The sequence below is a fragment of the Scyliorhinus torazame genome, chromosome 7 (genome assembly GCF_047496885.1).
Source record: "Scyliorhinus torazame isolate Kashiwa2021f chromosome 7, sScyTor2.1, whole genome shotgun sequence".
Taxonomy (NCBI): Eukaryota; Metazoa; Chordata; class Chondrichthyes; order Carcharhiniformes; family Scyliorhinidae; genus Scyliorhinus; species Scyliorhinus torazame.
This window is the reverse complement of record NC_092713.1, coordinates 121,212,772-121,232,427: the sequence shown is the minus strand read 5'-3', so window position 1 is coordinate 121,232,427 and position 19,656 is coordinate 121,212,772. Positions and strand designations below refer to the sequence as shown.

The window sequence follows — 19,656 nt, the reverse complement described above, 5'->3', positions numbered from 1 at the left end:
TTAGAAGTCATAAGCCAAACAGTACCAGTTTAGAGAAATTTAAACAATGCTGTTAAAATGTAAATGTTCATTATAAAGAACATTCTGTAGTGTTATTTGTGAAGAGGGCAGGAAGTTAATTAAAGCATGGTGCTCAAATGGAGAGATAATTAAATGTTGTGGAACATTCATTCATTACAACGTTTTCCCAACATTGCTATGTAGCAAATTATGTCTTTCTGGGAATGTAGGCTTTTATTATAGAGCTTCACTATCTCAAACCAATTCAATAATCGTTTAAATCTAACAATGGTGATTGCTTAGAAATATGTAGCAAGTGAGAATGCCTCAGTAAATATCAAATAAGTAACCATCACAGAAGGGACTACTGCATTTGTTATAAATTTGTATGCATGGAAGCCTAAACCAGTACAAATTAACACTTATTTTTTTAAAAAGGGGTGCTCTTCTCAAATGCACATTTCTTTCCAAACTGAATAAGTTTAATTAACATTTTTTCCGTTGCAGGGTATAAATATTTTAAGGCAGTTTTAAACAATTATTCAACTTCACTAAACTGGTGAAATGTTACCAAGACCTCTACCTATCCTCCTCAACAGCATTCCATCTGGAATGCAAACAAAGCACTAAGTGTTCAAGACAGAATTACAGCAGAGGTTATTCCAGAGCTTTAACAATACAACAAATGACATGTGGGGTAAGAAGCTATCTTTTTCCAGTTTGTTACCTCATTTCACAGAAATACGTTACAAGTTTTTCAGTAACACAGCTACTGACTGACAAAAGACACTGTTCTGAAGGACTCTAGCTTCTGTTTAAGTTGGCAAATACACTGTGAACTGAGCTTTCTAAAACTTGGAACAATAATTTATCAAGCATCATCTATTTCTTATCAATTAGTAAAAGCATTTTAAGTTGTGTTAGCTTTGTGTTGTGTGCACAAGACAACATGATAAATCAGGAGCTATAATATACAAAATATATATTATATAAAATATATATTTATTAAAAGCCATATTTATTAATGTCTTAGAAAAATAAAAATCTATGGGAAATCGGTGTCACTTGGAACATCAGCAAATGGATTGTGCCGCATAGCATTAGAACATGTAGCTTTCACAATCTCAGTAATGTCATCAGAATCTACTGCTGGGCACAGTTTACACACTTCCATACAAAAAGTGTAGTGCACAACGAAGAATGGCATTACACAATTCTGTCAGAGAGAAACAAGTGACTGTATTTGGGTTTGGGAGTGTTTGGATCCAAAATGGGGAAGAAAAATTTTCTAAAACGTGAAGGCTGGTGGTTGGCACAGGACAGGTGCATACGTGTAATAGAGACAAATCAGGAACATATGGAACAGTACATAATGAGTCTGTGTGTGTCAAATGCAGTACTACAAATGAAAAAGAACATGGGAGGGCTGGCCTTCCCACACTCGCAATACTACCACTGTGCGACCCGAAGAACCTAGAACCAGAACTCGAGGAAAAATGGGAGGAAGAGCCAAGGACGGAAATAGGAAGGGGACTCTGGAGCGAAGCACTGTTTAGGGCCAACTCCACCTCTTCATGTGCATGGCTAAGCCTTATGCAGCTGAAAGTGGTGCACAGAGCACACCTGACAAGAACCAGAATTAGCAGGTTCTTCCTGGAGGTGGAGGACAAATGTGAACGGTGCCAGGAAGGCACAGCCAACCATGTCCACATGTTCTGGCCATGCCCCAGACTTGTAGAGTTCTGGACAGCCTTCTTCGAGACGATTTCCAAAGTTGTGGGGGTTAGGGTGGAGCTGGTCCAAGAATGGCAGTATTGGACCAGCCAGAACTATTTATGGGGAAAGAGGTCCGACGGCCTTGTCTTTGCTTCTCTAATCACCTGCCGGAGAATCCTACTTGGATGGCGATGAGCAGCACCACCCACAGCTGCAGACTGGCTGGCAGACCTATCGAAATGTCTCCACCTGGAGAAGATCAAGTTCACCATTCGCGAGAGTCAGAGGACGGCTTACACAAAGCGTAGGGGCCATTCATCAACTTGTTCCAGGACCTGTGTGAAGCCCACAGCCAATAGAACAGGCGGAAGGGGGGGGGGGGGGGGGGTGCTCACATGAGCCAACAGGACAACAGGGAGCGGACAAGAAATGGGGGAGGGGGCTACCGGGAAAAGGACGGGGAGGCCAGAAAACAACTGACAAATGACCAGAGGGCCTAGAACAAGAGCACGGGAAAGGGAACCCCCAAGGGAAAGCCGTAACAGGGAGCGGGGGGGAAGGCACCGCCCACTTGTAAATAACGAATGACTAGCCACTGTACAGTGAAGGGCCCAAAAAAGGGCCCTGAAACAACGGAGGTGGGCAGGGGACTGACATAAAGGGAATTAATATGTACAGTGTAATCGGTACAGTCACTCTTACTGCTTGAAAAGTGAACACTATGTAAAAACTTCAATAAAAAATAATTCAAAATAACTAAAAGAGGACTATTTCCAATGCTGGGCTTTTGCAAATTGTATCTGGTCTGCATAGATTTGTTTATTTTGTATTGCCTAAAATGAAAACTTTAATAAAAACAATAATCAAAAGAAATTACACCACTAGTGTAACATCCACATGTTGCAAACTGTTTTTTCCAATTAAAGATTTTGTTTTAATAAAGTTAGAGTACCTAATTCATTTTTTTAGGGGCAATTTAGCGTGGCCAGTCCACCTACCTTGCACACCTTTGGGTTGTCGGGGAAAAACCCATGCAAACACGGGGAGAATGTGCAAACCCCAGGATCGAATCTGGGACTTCGGCCCCGTGAGGCAGCAGTGCTAACCACTGCGCCACTGTGCTGCCCCTTTTCCAATTAAAGTTAATACTCTATCCTCTTAAAAAATTGGAAGCCCAATCTACAAAAAGGTAATCTTCTGTCCTTTCTTATCATGTTATATCTCTCAAATTCAGAATGCTCCGTTTTCAAATCAACTTTGATTGCACAGAAACACATTTCAAAAGCTACTCACCGTCTTCGAGAGAAAGAGGCAGAGACTGTTAAATCAGTTTCCCAGTCATCATTAGGGTCATAAAAAAGGTCTTCATCTCTAGAATGTGTATTGCCCTGTTGAGAAAATACGTTATCATCCAAATAGGTAAGAATGTTGAAAAAGTAGTAGAACAGACCAGGATATTTGCTCCTATCAAATTTCAGGATTTTTGACCACTTCTCCAACAAAGGTATGGAAGAGAATGACTTTAAATGTTGAATTGTGAAGCTAAGTGATTCATCAAGCTTAAAATAAAAGACCAAGACCAAAGAGCTTGGCAATCACCAAATAAAGCAGCAAGTAATTGGTTAACTCTTCTTTGCAATTAATAAACATCTCACACCAAATTGTGCTGAGAAGCCTCTGGTTCAAGTTTCCAGCAGCAGTTTTTCTTATTCATTCATGTGCTGTGGGCATTGCGGGCAAGGTCAGACATAGTGAGGGTCAGCAGTATAGGTGGAACAACAGAGGTCTCAGAGTAAATAATGCAAATGAAGAGTTCACAAATCACAAGTTGTTTGTAACATTAATCACTCCATTATGTTACTGTCTTTAAATTCATAACGACTCTTATTAAAGACGCATGTTTAGTTTGACCGTCCAAACTTTGTAGAAGTTCCTGAGCTCCCTAATGCAGACACACCAAATGATTAGGTGGCAAAAGCAGTACAAATGATCATTACAAAAGCCAATGAAGAACAAATCTTCTATGCAACAAATACAATTTTTTTCATTAGGGTATTTATTTTTCAAACCTTCTGGAAATAACCATGGGCAGGATAGTCTGTTTCCTCTCCTTCGGCCGAGGCCAGAATCGGGAAACATGATTGGGCGGAGAATCCGGCATCAGATGAAAATAAGTGATTGGTGCGGGTGCCTGACGGAATGCTATGCTCCGGTGCCTCAACAGCGGCGTAAACGTATTCTACGCTGCACATACAGCAAATGCCATTGGCATATTGACGGGCCCGTCCTGGTAATTTGCAGGGTTCCTGTGATGCCCTGTCTATGCCAGGGGGAATTATCACCTGAAACATCCCGTTCCACCCCGCACCTACAACCCCGTTCATGATTCCTACCTACTTCACTGCGAGATGCGGGCCCTGGGTTAGCTGTAACAGCGGGAATGGTTCACAGGATGGAGGTTGATGACGACCCATTCTGCAATGAGCTCTGGTGCTCCACATCATTTGACAACATCGGACTCCTGCCCACGAAAGCATAATCCACCGTCCACCTGTGTGATTCCTGCATGCGAGCTGGCCGTTTCATCACATGGTCCCACTGAACCCTTGGGGTGCCAGAGGTGGGGACAGAGTACCAGGACGGTGGTTGGCCAGGGGACCCTGGCCCACAGCCCCCTCTAGCAATCGACCGCCCATCCACCCCCCTCCCGGCGTCCCCTCTGCAACCAGCCCAGCCCAGCCCAGCCGACCCCTCACACCCTTCTGACAGAGCACCGAGGTTGGAACGTTAGTAAACAGGGGCAAAATTCTCCCCCAACGGCAGGATGTCCGCCGACTGGCACCAAAGCCAGCGCCAATCAGACGGGCATCGCGCCGGCCCAAAGGTGCGGAAGGCTCCGCATCTTTGGCGGCCTAGCCCCAACATTGAGGGGCTAGGCCGACGCCGGAGGGATTTCCGCCCCGCCAGCTGGCGGAAATGGCGTTTGTTTCCCCGCCAGCTGGCGCGGAAATGCGGCGCATGCGCGGGAGCGTCAGCGGCCGCTGTCAGTTTCCCAGCGCATGCGCGGGAGCGTCAGCGCCCGCTGTCAGTTTCCCGCGCATGCGCAGTGGGGAGAGTCTCTTCCGCCTCCGCCATGGTGGAGGCCGTAGCGGAGGCAGAAGGGAAAGAGTGCCCCCACGGCACAGGCCCGCCCGCGGATCGGTGGGCCCCGATCGCGGGCCAGGCCACCGTGGGGGCACCCCCCGGGGTCAGATCCCCCCGCGCCCCCCCCCCCCCCCCCAGGACCCCGGAGCCCGCCCACGCCGCCTGGTCCCGCCGGTAAATACCAGGTTTGATTTAAGTCGGCGGGACTGGCAATTCCTGGGCGGGACTTCGGCCCATCCGGGCCGGAGAATCCAGCGGGGGGTCCCGCCAACCGGCGCAGCCCGATTCCCGCCCCCGCCCAATCTCCGGGAGCGGAGACTTCGGCGGGGGCGGGATTCACGGCGGCCAACGGCCATTCTCCGACCCGGCGGGGGGTCGGAGAATGACACCCCAGGTGTTTATTGTGAACAAGTGACCATGTACCTGCATGTTTGTGCCCTAGTCCTTAACGCTATCCTGTGTGCTGCACCATGCCAATTTAACTGGTGTCAAACCTTCTGGCCTTACAGGTCAGAACGCTACGCTCAGGTGGAACCCCACGCGGTACATCAGGGGGAGGCGGCTTGCTGCGCTTCTCGCCCGGTGACCTGGGTCCCCTTTGCAACCATCCTCTGGAGTGACCGGTCCTGAATGGGCCTGGCAGTTTCTTGGGAGCCCCAGGTGGCATGGGGGCCCAAGCAATGCGGTTGACACCCACAGCCATGACCCATTGTGACTGGGCCACATTCTGGAGTGCCTTGGCAATGCCCAGATGGTGCTGGTACATAGCTGCCTGTGACAGTGGTGTCCTGTGCCTCTTTCACCATCTGCACTAAGTGCCCAGACCTTGGACATCTTGACTCTGGCCGATATCTTCGCCCATAGGCCTCCACTGCAGATGCCATCCGTGTGGTGTTGACCTGGGTGACACGTAGTCGGCACGGTCTCCTGCCCCCGCAGGCAGCTGGACTCCTCCAACTGCACCTGCAGGCGCTGGATGGCTGCTGACAACCCCTCGTATAGTCCTTGGTTCTATGTCTGCATCTCCCAACATCGATGGGCCCGCCCTTTCCAGAAGCCCGAGACCAGTCTGGACGGTAGCTAGTCCCAGAGGCCAGGCCGCTTTCCGACCTTCCACCCCCTGAGGGATTCCTACCTTCATCTGATGTACTGCTGCACGTGTGTGGTGCGCAACAGATAGTACCCCAGGAGCCTCTTCACCAACATGCCCAATTGAGGCGAGTGTGTCTGGGATGGTGGAGGGTGTTGGAGAGAGCTGCGACGGGCAGCTGGTGGCCTTAGTGAATAGGGCACCTGGCCATGATGGGTGGTATGGGTTTTGGCATCGGTTGTCGGTTGGGGTGCGAGCAGACTGCCGGCGGTAGGGTTCAGTTACCCTCCAGGTGGGGATTGGGGGGAGGTTATGAGTGTGTGGGATGGGGGTTGGTGCTAGGGGCACGGTATTAGCTACTCACCCTGACCGCCCTGAGGCGGTCGCGCAGCTTCTTAAGACACTGTTGGTCGGTCCTCGAGGTGGGATCCATGGCGCTCATGGCCTCTGCCGCATGCGCCCAGGCCCAGTGTACGGCGGTGGATGGCAGCCTCCTTCCCACTCCTGGGAACAGGGTGCCCCACCTCTCCTCCACGGTGTCCATCAGGATCTTGAGCTCTTAAGTTGCCATCTTGTTGGCTGGAACAAGTGTAATTTGGGGACTGGAATCCCCTCTTATCTGCGCCTGCAGCTTGTCAGCCTCTTGAGTGCCAATCCCGACCCTGGCGAATAGGACAGCGTTTTTCATTGGAATTGCTCTAGTTCCACGTGGCGCTAGCCCATTAATGGATCCAGAATTGCTCGGGACCTGCGCCTATTCCATGGCCGTAGAACACCACTGATTCAGTCCCGGCATGAGTACTTAAGTCTCTGAAATGGAGAATCCAGCCCCAAGTCTTTTCACCCTTTCCTATTCAAATGGACAAACAGGAGTTTTGCTGTGCAGCTTTCAACTAGCAGGTTTAAAACCAATTTGCTAAATAATTGCCCGGGAAGAAGATAGAACATGCTTAGAATCCTCTATTCAGACAAGGCCTTTAAAGAAAAAGGGAAAATTACTGTTTAGCTAAAAATGTCAAAAACTGGTCAATGTGAAACAGTAAAAGCTCAGAAAACAGGCAGCATTTTAAAGCTCGTGAAAAGACAGATGTATGAAGTAATGTTACAATAAAATTCTATCATGTCTTTCTGTAAATCTTCCTACAAGCCTGAACATTTTGCAGTGCACAGAACATGTCAAGGATCTGAAAAGCCCATGTGATCACCTTTTGATTAAACTTCAGTTGAAAAAGACAGATTGCAGTGTCCGATTTTGAGGCCAGGCTAATGGTTATGACGTCTGAATTTGTTTTATCAGAACATGTCCAGATTTCGCTTTTATGGCTCATGAATTTCCATGTCATGTGCAAGGATACAACTTAATTTTTGAAGAATTGACTTGATTTTCATACCTCGGCTTATCAAGCCTTAACAGGGATGGCACAAGTCAGAGAGTGTGTCCATAAATTCAAAACACGTGAGAAAAAAAAAAGCATGATTAGGAAACAAACTTTGACAAAGAATAAAAATTTCCGTAATATTATTAACAAGCATCTGAAGTGAAAACCTGTGAATTAGCAAAATATAAATATGCATATTACAAGCATAGCCAAGGTAATATTGCATGGTTTTATCCCAAATGCTATTAACTTGGCGTCACTACTTCATTGTAAACACAAATCATGTGCCAGTCATTTTATCGATTCTCCTTTGTATAAATATTTACTTAAATTGTAAATTTAGAAAAATGTTAGCCTGGTCCAATGACTGTTGATGATGCTTTCCATCACTTTGCTGATGATGGAACAGACGGACAGGGCGGTAATTGGCTGGATTGGATTTGTCCGGTTTCTTGTGTACAGGACATACCTGGGCACTTTTCTATATTGCCTGGTAGATGCCAGTGTTGTAGCTGTACTGGAACAGCTTGACGAGGGGCATGCCAAGCTCTGGAGCACAAGCCTTCAGGTATTGCCAGGATATTGTCAAGGCTCACAGCATTTGCAGTCTGCAGTGCCGTTTCTTGATATCACGTGGAGCGAATCATATTGGCTGAAGACTGACATCTGTGATGCTGGGGTCCTCGGAGGAGATCGAGATGGATCATCTATTCGGAACTTCAGGCTGAAGAATTTTGCGAAAAATCCAGCCTCATCTTTTGCAGTAATATGCAGACTCTTACATCACTGAAGATGGAGATATTTGTGGAGCCACCTCCTCCAGCGAGTTGTTTTAATTGTCCACCACTATTCACGGCAGACTGTGGCAGGACTGCAGAGCTCAGATCTGATGCGTTCTTTGTGGAATTGCTTAGCTCTTGTCTATTACTTGCTGCATTGGCAGGCAAGTAGTACTGTGTCGTAGCTTTACCTGGTTGATATCTCGTTTTTAAGGTATGCCTGGTGCTGCTCCTGGCATGCCCTAATGCACTCTTTATTGAACCAGGGTTGATCTCCCAGCTTAGTGATAATGATAGGGTGGGCTATGTTGGGACATGAGTTTGTAGATTTGTCCAATACTGCTGTTGCTGATGGCCCACAGTACCTCATGGATGCCAAAGTCGTTGAGTTGCTAGATCTGTTCGAAGTCTAACCCATTTAGCCACACTACATGATGGAGGGTATCCTCAATGTGAAGACAAAGACTGCGGTGATCACTTCTACCGATATGGTCATGGACAGGTGAATCGGCAGCAGGTGGGTCGGTGAGGATGAGGTCAAATATGTTTTTCCTTCTTGTTGGTTCCCTCACCACCTGCTGCAGTCCCAATTTAACAGCTATGTCCTTTAGGACCCGGCCAGCTCGGTCTGTGGTGGTATTACCGAGCCACTCATGGTGATGGACATTGAAGTCCCCCACCCAGAGTATTCTGCACCCTTGCCACCCTCCAAGTGGTGCTCAAAATGGAGCAGTCCTGACTCATCAGCTGATGGTGGGCCTATGTGGTAATCATCAGGAGGTTTCCTTGCCCATGTTTAACCTGAAGCCATGAGATTTCAAGGGGTCCAAAGTCGATGTTGAGGATTCCCAGAGCAACTCCCTACCGACTATATACCACTGTGCCACCATCTCTGCTGGATCTGTCCTGCCGGTGAGATAGGACAGGAATAGTGATAGTGGCGTCTGGGACACTGTATTTAAGGTATGATGCCGTTAGTATGACTATGTCAAGCTATTGCTTGACTAGTCGGTGAGATAGCTCTCCCAACTTTGGCACAAGCCCCCAGATGTTAGTAAGGAGGACATTGCAGGGATGACAGGGCTGGGTTTGCTGTTGTTGTTTATGGTGCCTAGGTCGTTGCTGGGTGGTCTGTCCGTTTTATCCCTTTTTTGTGTTTTCATAGCGGTTGAATAGAACTGAATGGCTTGCTAGGCCCATTTCAGAGGACAGTTAGGAATTAACCACATTGCTGTGGGTCTGGAATCACATGTAGGCCAGACCAGGTAAGGATGGCAGATTTCCTTCCCTAAAGGACATTAGTGAACCAGATGAGGTTTTACGACAATCGACAATGGTTTCATGGTCATCATTACACTTGTAATTTCAGATATTTTATTCAGTTTAAATTCTACTAGCTGCCATAGTGGGATTCGAACCTGGGTCCCCAGATCAATACCCTGGGTCTCAGAATAACTAGCCCAGTGGAAATACCACTACACCACTGCTTCTACTTGTGCCCCTCTGTAAAGTAGTACACAATGTGTTGAAGTAATATGGCAAAATTTCCTCTTAGTCACTAGAACGTAACAAATTAGATTTTGGAGTAAGCCTTAGAGAAAATGTTAAACAATATAGTGAGACAGCTTTTATAGATGTTTGAGACATTTGCTGTTGTTACTTTAGCTTCTGAAGAAATCCATAAAATTGGTTTTATAATGGATTGCGGTGAATAAAAGTAATAGAAATAATCAGTAGCCGTTAATTAAGTGGCAAATAGAGATCATAAAAACCTTGTTTCCTTCTGCTAACAGGTCCAGATCACCAAATACGTTTGCAGTTTGTATATGCGTTAAATAAGACACAGAAATGCCGGAAGTTATTCTAACCTGTTATAATGGGAACATAACTTTACCTGATGAAGTTCTCTCATTGCTGCCAACTTGCATTCAAATTTTTCCAAGCTCCAGAATGTGCTAATGCTCAGCTTAGTATTTTTAACCTGTACCCGAATTGGAGTTTGGATGTTTTTATTTTCATTATCAGACTCTTCATGCCTGGAAAAAAGAAAAATACATAAATACATAATAACATTAAAAATAGGAGTTGAAGACGACCATCCAGCCTGCTCCACCATTCAATATGATCATGACTGATGTTGGGCTTCAATTCCACTTTCCAACCCATATCCCTAGATTGCCTGAAATTTCAAAAATCTGTTTTTCTCAGCCTTAAATATAAGCAATGATCGCACATCCACCAGCCTGTGAGGCAGGGAATTCCAAAGATTCAGAACACTTTTTAAAAATAAATTTAAAGTACCCAATTTTTTTTTCCAATTAAGGGGCAATCTTAGTGTGACCAATCCACCTACCCTGGATATCTTTGGGTTGTGGGGGTGAGACCCACGCAGACATGGGGAAAATGTGTTAAAGATTTAGAACACTTTTAATGAAGAAATTTCTCCTCATCTCAGTCCTAAATCTGAAAATATGTCCCTTGTTCTAGATTCTCCAGCTAGGGAAATACAACTTATCTTTATCTATCCTGTAAAACCTCTTCATAATCCTGTAGGTTCCAATGAGATCACCTCTTATTCTTCTACACTCTAGAGAATATAGACCCAATTTGCTCAGCCCGCCCCAGGGTCCAATCTAGTGAATCTTCACTGTATTACTTCCAATGCAATTATATCCCTCTTTAAATACGGAGACCAAATCGGCATATTCTAGGTGTGATATCTCCAATGCCCCATACAATTGTAGCATTACATCTTTATCCTTGCACTCAAATCCCCTTGCAATAAAGACCAATATGCCATTTGCTTTTCTAATTTGCAGCTGCACTGACATGCCAACTTACATGTTCCTTGTACAAATGCATCCAAGTCTTTCTAAACCTCACTATTTGCAAGCTTCACACCTTTCTAAAGACAAAAAGTCTGCTTTTCTATTCTTTATGACCAGAGTGAAAAACCTCAAAATTATCCACATTATACTCCCCTATGCCACTTTGTTGCCCACTTACTTAAATTGGTCTAGCTCTTTGCAGTCTCTTTGTATGCTCCTCACAGCTTAAATTCCCACCTAGCTTTGTATCGTCAGCAAATTTAGATAGGGATCTAAGACTAATCTAGATTGCAAATAGACAAGGCACCAAGCACTGATTCTTGCAGCACACTATTAGTCACCGCCTGCCAATTTAAAAATGTTCCATTATTCCCATCTTCGACTTCCTGTCCATTAACCAATCCTCTAACCATGCTAATGTATCACCCCAATTTCATGAACATTGATATTAAGTGTGGCACCTATTAAATGCTTTTGGAAATTCCAGTATACATTTACACAAAAAAATACATCGATGCACATCCATTCAGCAAAGAAATATTTACAACCACAACCTTCAGAAAGGTCAGCAAATTGGAACATTTCACTGATATGAATCCTGACCTGTTCTGAAAATCAACACTAAGGTTACTATGAACAGCCATTTTCAGATATCAAAACAATTGGTTTGCAGCCAGTGCAAAGGTTGGCACTCCAGGATGTTAAGGCACAAGTGGCAAGTTAAGTGGTTTATGCTCATGATTCAAACCGAAAATTTTTAGTCTTGCTTATTTTATGAAATGCAAGTCGAATAGAGGAAAGGTATTTCCCCAATAGACTGTCGCAGGGTGGAAGAAATACACACGTGCTGCCATTCTTTTGCAGATTAAAAGAACGACACAGGCCCTGGGAGCAGACCACCTCAAATCAGGTCTCCCCAAATGTCAGCTCATCTAAATCTCTGTTACCCATATCTCACTTATCCACAACTGTTCTCACAACTCCACATTATTTCCAGTCTTCCAACAACTCAAACTAAAATATACAGATGTCATTTTAAAGGGATAACTTTGCTCAGCTTCCAGTTAGCAACATCCAGGTTTAATCACCTACATCTAATAGAATTTGAACAATTGCATATATATTGATAAACACATAAACCAGAGGTGATCAACCACAATCTACATAACTTGACTCATCAGAGCAATCAATTGTCAATCATTTTCTATGATGTTTGTAATGTCAAGTGTATCAAATAAGGCAATAAATTGAAATGAAAACTATCACGTTCAGAGAGTGAACTTTCTAAAAACATTGTTCAAATCATGGAGCACGTTTGCCTGGCCAACATTAATTGTCAATCGCCAATTAACTCATTTGCAAATAATAATTCTAATAAAGTGCTCAGCAATAAGAAGTTTGCTTACTATATTTGTGAGTTATTTTTGGTGACACTAACCTGCTGAAAACAGTGTGCTTTTTCAAGTTGTTGCTAATATTGTTAGCTTCTTGGATCATCATTGAAAGTTTCATGGAGTTCCAGTACGAATGATCTGAAACACAAGATAGAGGATAAATTATACATCAATTCTGCTTGCTTAGTAAAATACATCCAGATGTTTTAAGTGTTGAACACAGATTGTTCTTCAAATAAATGGGGCCACACCTGTTCTTTCTTATACCTACAAGCTTCTTTTTTCTATACTTGATCAGGATTTTATAAAATGTATTAACAACACAACATTGGATTTTGGAATGGCAGAAAGGAAAATATAATCGGTGAATAACCTGCAACTAAGTGCTCAGTATATTCCTGGGTGAAGTTTGAAGAGAGGAAGCTAATTACCAGAGTGGTTCCAAGAGTAGAGAAACAACATTGGTTTAGCTGAGGGCACAATGAGAAATCAGGATTCATAGCCTAAACTGTAATTTAAACATTCCGGCATTATAGCAGCCAATAGTGTTCAGCTGTGCTTGAACGCGGTTGAGAATAATTTTCATAGGAATCAGATTAGGCTATTCAGCCCTTCAATTTGTATCTCAATTCCCTTTACCCAACTTTGATCCATATCTCACTTAACAAATATCTGTCCATCTCAGTTTGAAAATGTCAATGGACCCAGAATTCACAGAATCTTAAGGGAGAATTGCAGATTTCCATTACCCCTTGTGTGAAAAGGGGTTTGCTGTTTCACTACTGAAGAACTTAGTTATATATTTTTTTTTAAAGGTGCAATCTAGTTTTGGATCCTTCCATCAGAGGAATGGCAACTCTGGATCAACTCTTTGGAATCCTTTTATCGTTTTAAACACCTTAATTAGATTAACCTTCAACTATTTAAAGCCAAGGGAATATAAGCTAAATTTATGCAACACATCTTCACAATTTAATCCCTTCAACCCCAATATCATTCTGATGTATCGTCACTCTAGACTCTAGTTCTACCCAGAGATGCAGTGCCCGAAACTGAATGCAGTACTCCAGGAGTCTGATGAAGGACCTGCACAACTGAGGCATACCTTCCTTCCCTTTCTATTCCAGCCTACCGGAGATAAAGCGAATATTCCATCAGTCTTATTGATTATTTTTTGTTGTAGTGCAGTAGATTTTAAGCAGTGTATACCTGGACACACTAATCTCTTTGTTCCTCCACAGTCCCCAAATTTCTCACCATTATGAGATATTCCAATTTGTCATTTCTTGTATCCAAATTACTTGACCTGACATTTACCCTTGCTGAACTCCATCTGCTAATTTCCCCACATTCTTGACAACCCAGATGTCCTTTTGTAACTTGCTACACCCCTTTCAGGTTTTGAATATTTGGGAATATCTAACCACTGGCAATCTGTGGACTTAGCCGAAGTTACATGTTACCTTATGGCACATTACCTTTATTTCTCTTGTACTTTCCTAGCCTCAATAGTGTCTTGCTTTATTGACTAAGTTTTCACCTAGATTAGTCGCCAGCAGCTATTGAACCAATATATATCTTGCCACAGAAACTTACCGTGTGCCACACAGAAGTTAAATATATATAATGTTGGAGGTAAGGTTGCGTCACCTTTCAAAAGTGGTAGAGGCTGGCGTTGAGATGCCAAGAGGGACAGAGAAAGAGTAAAAGAGGGATTTGAAATCCTATTTTAGAAATTAAATGATAGTACACCAAACTATATTGATTCCACCTTCCCACATCCACAGTGCCAATTAATAATTGCGACTGACAACTGCAGATAATAATTCAGAAGAAAGCACACTGCAAATTTGGAGAAACAACTCGGCATTAGTGCATATAACAGCAATAGTCTGATCCCATAGCCGGGATTCTCCCTTTTAGGGACTAAGTCCCCACGCCCGCCGGAAAACGGACGAGAATCACTCCGGACTTTTTCCTGAAGGTCCGGGGTGATTCTCCGTTTTCCATGGGGCTAGCAGGGCCCCGGCGTGCGTCCCGCAACTCTGGCTGCTGGCGGGGCCCTGCTGTCCAGACTGCACGGCCGCGCATGTGCACGGCAGCCCACCTCGGCACGGGCGCCACCGACATGGCCGAGCCACACAGCGGGCCCACGCGGAGCAAGGTAGGTCCCCCCCAGATCATGATGGCCCGCCGATCGGTAGCCCCAGATGGCGGGCCTGGCCACCACTGAAGCCCCCCGCCCCCCCCCCCCCCCCCCACCAGGACCGCCACTGCGGCTCGTGTCAGAGTTCCCGCCAGGTGGTACCAGATGTAAACCACGCAAGTGGGGGTGTGGCCGGTCGACTGCGGAGAATCGCCGCATGGGCGTATTTCAGCGGCCCCCTACCGGCGCCGCGACGACTGCGCGGGCACGAATGCCGCCGATTCTCCGGCGACCGGAGAATCGGCGACCCAGCGTGGCGGGAATTTCCTGCCCCCCAACGATTCTCCGACCCGACACGGGCTCGGAGAATCTCGGTCCATATCTCTGTCAGAGAGTTAAACACTAAATGTGTGATAGTGTAATAAGATGATTCTCCCATCAATTTTCCAACGAGTAACAGACCAGCTGAACGCAGGAATCCTGGGCAGGAAATAGATTAATTGCTCAAGCAATTTGTGAAAATGTGTCGCTTCATATTTCAAAAGTACGGTGCTGTGGACCCGGGTTCGATCCCAGCCCCGGATCACTGACTGTCTGTGTGGAGTTTGCACATTCTCCCAGTGTCTGCGAGTGTTTCACCCCCACATCCCAAAGATGTGCATCTAGGTGGATTGGCCACGCTAAATTACCCATTCATTGGAAAAAGATTGGGGACTCTATATTTTTTTTTGAAATCTAATGTTTCAAAAGGCAACACACCTTTACATAAACTACTTTTTTGAGTGCCTAGTCGCTTTTTCCGTTCTTGCTGCATTCTTTCCAAGTCTTTTGTCATCTTTCTCTTCTCAGCCTCCAGTGCATCAAGAAACTTAACATGGCGAACGTTATGATCTTCGAGAGCCTGAAAGGGAACCTGACATAGTTAGCTCCAAGATCATCTTTTGGTAAATGACACCAAAATAATACTTTTGATCATTGAATAATGACAGATATACTTTTGAAAGAATTAACATATTTAATTTGAGCACTCTAAGACTTAGCAGAACATCTGGTGTTTCGGTACCAGGTCTAACCATCAGATGTGGCCTCAGAATCCTGGACTGCACAACTGCAAGAAGTGCATGAACGGAGACATTGGGGAGTGGCAGAACTCTTGAGATTGCATTACTTGGGCAGCACGTGATACAGTGGTTAGCACTGGGACTACGGCGCTGAGGACCCAGGTTCGAATGGGTCACTGTCCGTGTGGAGTATGCACATTCTCCCCATGTCTGCATGGGTTTCACCCCCACAACCCAAAGATGTGCAGGTTAGGTGGATTGGCCATGCTAAATTGCCCCTTAATTGGAAAAAAAATAATTGGGTACTCTAAATTTATTTTAAAAAAAGAAATTGCATTACTTACTAATGCTCACCATTCAGACTGGCACCTAACTACTGACCACTCAGGCACCAGACATGTTTATGGAATCATATTCCAAGCAAGAAGTTTAGCTCTTTGGGAGAGGAAGACGACACAGAATTGCCAAAGTAGAGGCCAAAAGTAAAGCTTTTCTGTCATAGTACTGATCAAAGTTATTTTTAATCCTTCTTGAGCAGAGGCCTGACCACACTCCGTGCCAAGGAAAGAACGTTTGATTCAGCTTCCTTACCTTTGGACCGATTTATCTTTCAACGCAGCCAAAAGCTGAAGAAATCAACTGCAAGTCTAACATTACAACACGGTGGCACAATGGTTGGTACTGCTGCCTCACACTTCCAGGGACCCAGGTTCAATTCCGGCCTCGGGTGACAGTCTGTGTGGAGTTTGCACTTTCTCCCCGTGTCTGAGTGGGTTTCCTTTGGGTGCTCCGGTTTCCTCCCTCAGTCCAAAGATGTGCAGGCTAGGTGGATTGGCTATGTCAAATTGCCCCTTAGTGCTCAAAAAGGTTAGGTGGGGTTACTGGGTTACGGGGATAGGTGGAGGTGTGGGCTTAAGTCAGATGCTCTTTCCAAGGGCAGAGCAGACACGATGGGTCAAATGGCCTCCTTCTGCACTGTAAATTCTATGATACTAAAATAGATGGATTGTTGTCAAGACAAAAACTCAGAAACAAAGCCCAATCATGTGTCACCATTTCTGGAACCTTCGTGCTGCTTTTAACCTCATCACAAATATTCAATATTAGTAAGTACCTACGGCTTTGGATGAAGTGTAAGTGACCATGCACTTAGCCCAGATGGGAAAGCTATATATAAAGAACCTTAAACAGAGATCATCTGCTTTACTCATTTTCCAGAGCACTTTGACAGCTGATCATACTCCAGGAATTGCTGAATGAAGTGCATAATATTGGATTGGATTTATTGTCACATGTACCGAGGTACAGTGAAAAGTATTGTTCTATGTACAGTCCAAACAGATCGTTCCACACATGAAAATCTTAGGACATACATAAATACATAATGTAAATACATAGATACAGGCATTAGGTGAAGCATACAGAGTGAAGTACTACTCAGTAGAGAAGATGTGTGAAGAGATCAGTTCAATCCATAAGAGGGTCATTCAGAAGTCTGGTAACAGCAGGGAAGCTGTTTCTGAACCCGTTAGTATGTGTTCTCAGACATTTGTATCTCCTGCCAGATTAGAAGTTGGAAGAGAGAATAACCTAGGTGGGAGGGGTCTTTGATAATGCTGCCCGCTTTCCCAAGGCAGTGGGAGGTGGTGAGAATCAACGGATGGGAGGAGTTTTCACATGATGGACTGGGCTGTGCTCACAACTCTCTGTTGCTTCTTACAGTCTTGGGCCGAGCAGTTGCCATACCAGGCTGTGATGCAGCCAGATCAGATGCGTTCTATGGTGCATGGTGCATCTGTAAAAATTAGTAAGAGTCAACGTGGACATGACGGATTTCCTTAGTTTCCGGAGAAAGTATAGGCGCTGATGTGTTTTTTTGGTTATAGCATTGACGTAGGTGGACCAGGACAGATTGCTGGTGATGTGCACACCTAGGAATTTGAAGCTGCTAATCATCTCCACCTCGGCACCATTAATGCCGACAGAATTGTGCACAAGACTTCGCTTCCTGAAATCAATGACCAGCTCCTTAGTTTCGCTGACGTTGAGGGAAAGATTGTTGTCATTGCAGCACGCCACTCGGTTCTCTATCTCCCTCCTGTACTCTGGCTCATCGTTGTTCGGGATCCGACCCACTACAGTCGGTGCAATCAGCAAACTTGTAGATGGAGTTAGAGCCAACTTTTGCCACCCAGTCGTGTGTGTATAGGGAGTATAGTAGGGGGCTAAGTAGGCAGCCTTGTGGGCCCAAGTATTGAGGGCTATCATGGATGAGGTGTTGTTGTTTATCCTTGCTGATTGTAGACTATGGGACAGGAAGTCGAGGATCCATTGCAGAGTGTGGAGCCAAGTTCTAGGTTTTGAAGTTTTGATATGAGCTTGGCTGGTATTATGGCGTTGAAGGCAGAGCTATTGTCAATAAATAGGAGTCTGATGTCGGAGTCCTTGTTGTCGAGATGCTCCAGGGGGGAGTGCAAGGCCAGGGAGATGGCGTCTGCTGTGGACCGGTTGTTGCGGACCTGTTGTGGCGGTGTGCGAATTGCAGTGGATCAAGGCATCCTCGGAGTATGGAGTTGATGTGTCTCACGACCAACCTCGCAAAGCAAGTCTATAATGATAGATGTCGAGGCCACCAGGCGGTAGTCGTTGAGGCACGTTGCCTGGTTCTTCTTTGGCACCGGTATTTTTATTTTTTGTAAATTTAGAGTACCCAATTCATTTTTCCAATTAAGGGGCAATTTAGTGTGGCCAATCCACCTACCCTGGATATCTTTGTGTTGTGGGGGCGAAATCCTCGCAAACACAGGGAGTGTGTGCAAACTCACACACGGACAGTGACCCAGTGATCGAACCTGGGAACTCAGCGCCGTGAGGCTGCAATGCTACCACTGCGCCACCGTGCTGCCCTCTTTGGCACCGGTATGATGCTGGTCTTCTTGAAGCAGATGGGAACCTTGGAACAGAGTAGGGAGAGGTTGAAGATGTCCGCGAGCACACCCGCCAGCTGGTCCGCGCAGGATCGGAGTGCATGACTTGGGACTTCATCAGGACCCGTTGCTTTCCAAGGGTTCACTTTCAAGAAAGCCGATCTGACTTCAGAAGCTGTGACAGTAGGTATGGGTGTTTCTGAGGTTGATGGGGCAGTTGACAACAGTTTGATGGTTTTCTGCATAGAATTTATTGGGGAGGGGTGCGCTGCTGCTGGAGAATCTATTCGGCTTTGCTTTGTAGCCCATTACGTTGTTTAAGCCTCGTCACCACAGATGAGAGTTCGTGTCATTAGTCTGTGACTCTAGCTTAGTATAATATGGTCTCTTGGTATCCTTAATGGCTTTGTGGAGGTTGTACCTGGATTTCTTGTATAGATCAGGGTCGGCCGTCTTGAACACCTCAGACCTGGCCTTCAGTAGGGAGTGAATCTACCGATTAAACCACAGTTTAATCGGTAGGGGAAATGTACGTACTACCTTCTTTCGCACGCCATCTTCTACACATTTGCTGATAAAGTCTGTGACGGTGGCACACTTGTTTAGGTTGGCCGCTGAGTTCTTTAATATGGACCAGTCCACTGACTCCAAGCATGCACATAGGAACTTTTCTGTTGCCTCGCACCGCATTGCACGCCCTTCTTAACCGGATTCTCCCGCTTAGGTTTCTGCTTGCATGCCGGGAGAAGGAGCACCGTCTTATGGTCCAATTTTCTGAAGAGCAGTTGGGGGATGGATCAGTAGACACCCTTGATGTTTGTGTAGCAATTATGAAACCTGTATTACAAAAGTGATTACACTTTAAAAGTATGTAATCGGCTGTACAGTAATTTAGGATGCAGTCAGATTGTGAAAGGCGCTATGTAAATGCAAATTGTTCTTTGTAGCAGAGCATAAACCAAGGGGGCAACAATGACTCACCTCCCTTTCACTTTTGTCGAGTCTCTCTTGCCCTTCTTTCATGCAGTGGATTTAAGAAAGGGAAGGGGGAAATTTTGGGTAGAGGGAGAGAGATGCGTCAGGGAGCAAGAGGATCTACACCCAATCTAGTGACTTACTTGCTTTTCAGTGTTTTGCCAACATCTTTTCATTCAAATTTGAAGCTGTTTTAATCCAACCTGGCTGCTAAATA

General features: G+C 45.3%; 1 protein-coding gene across 3 annotated transcripts in view; it reads right to left on the bottom strand.

Annotated features, from left to right (window-relative positions):
• Positions 1-19,656, bottom strand: part of kif14 (kinesin family member 14) — a 148,795-nt gene that overhangs the window by 45,953 nt on the left and 83,186 nt on the right. For all 3 annotated transcript variants that reach the window (XM_072511423.1, XM_072511421.1, XM_072511422.1), the window contains exons 19-22: positions 15,236-15,377; positions 12,375-12,468; positions 10,003-10,144; positions 3,010-3,104 (exon numbers count right to left, since the gene is read on the bottom strand). In XM_072511423.1, coding sequence (XP_072367524.1) covers positions 3,010-3,104; positions 10,003-10,144; positions 12,375-12,468; positions 15,236-15,377 — 473 coding nt within the window. The remainder of the gene's footprint in view (positions 1-3,009; positions 3,105-10,002; positions 10,145-12,374; positions 12,469-15,235; positions 15,378-19,656) is intronic.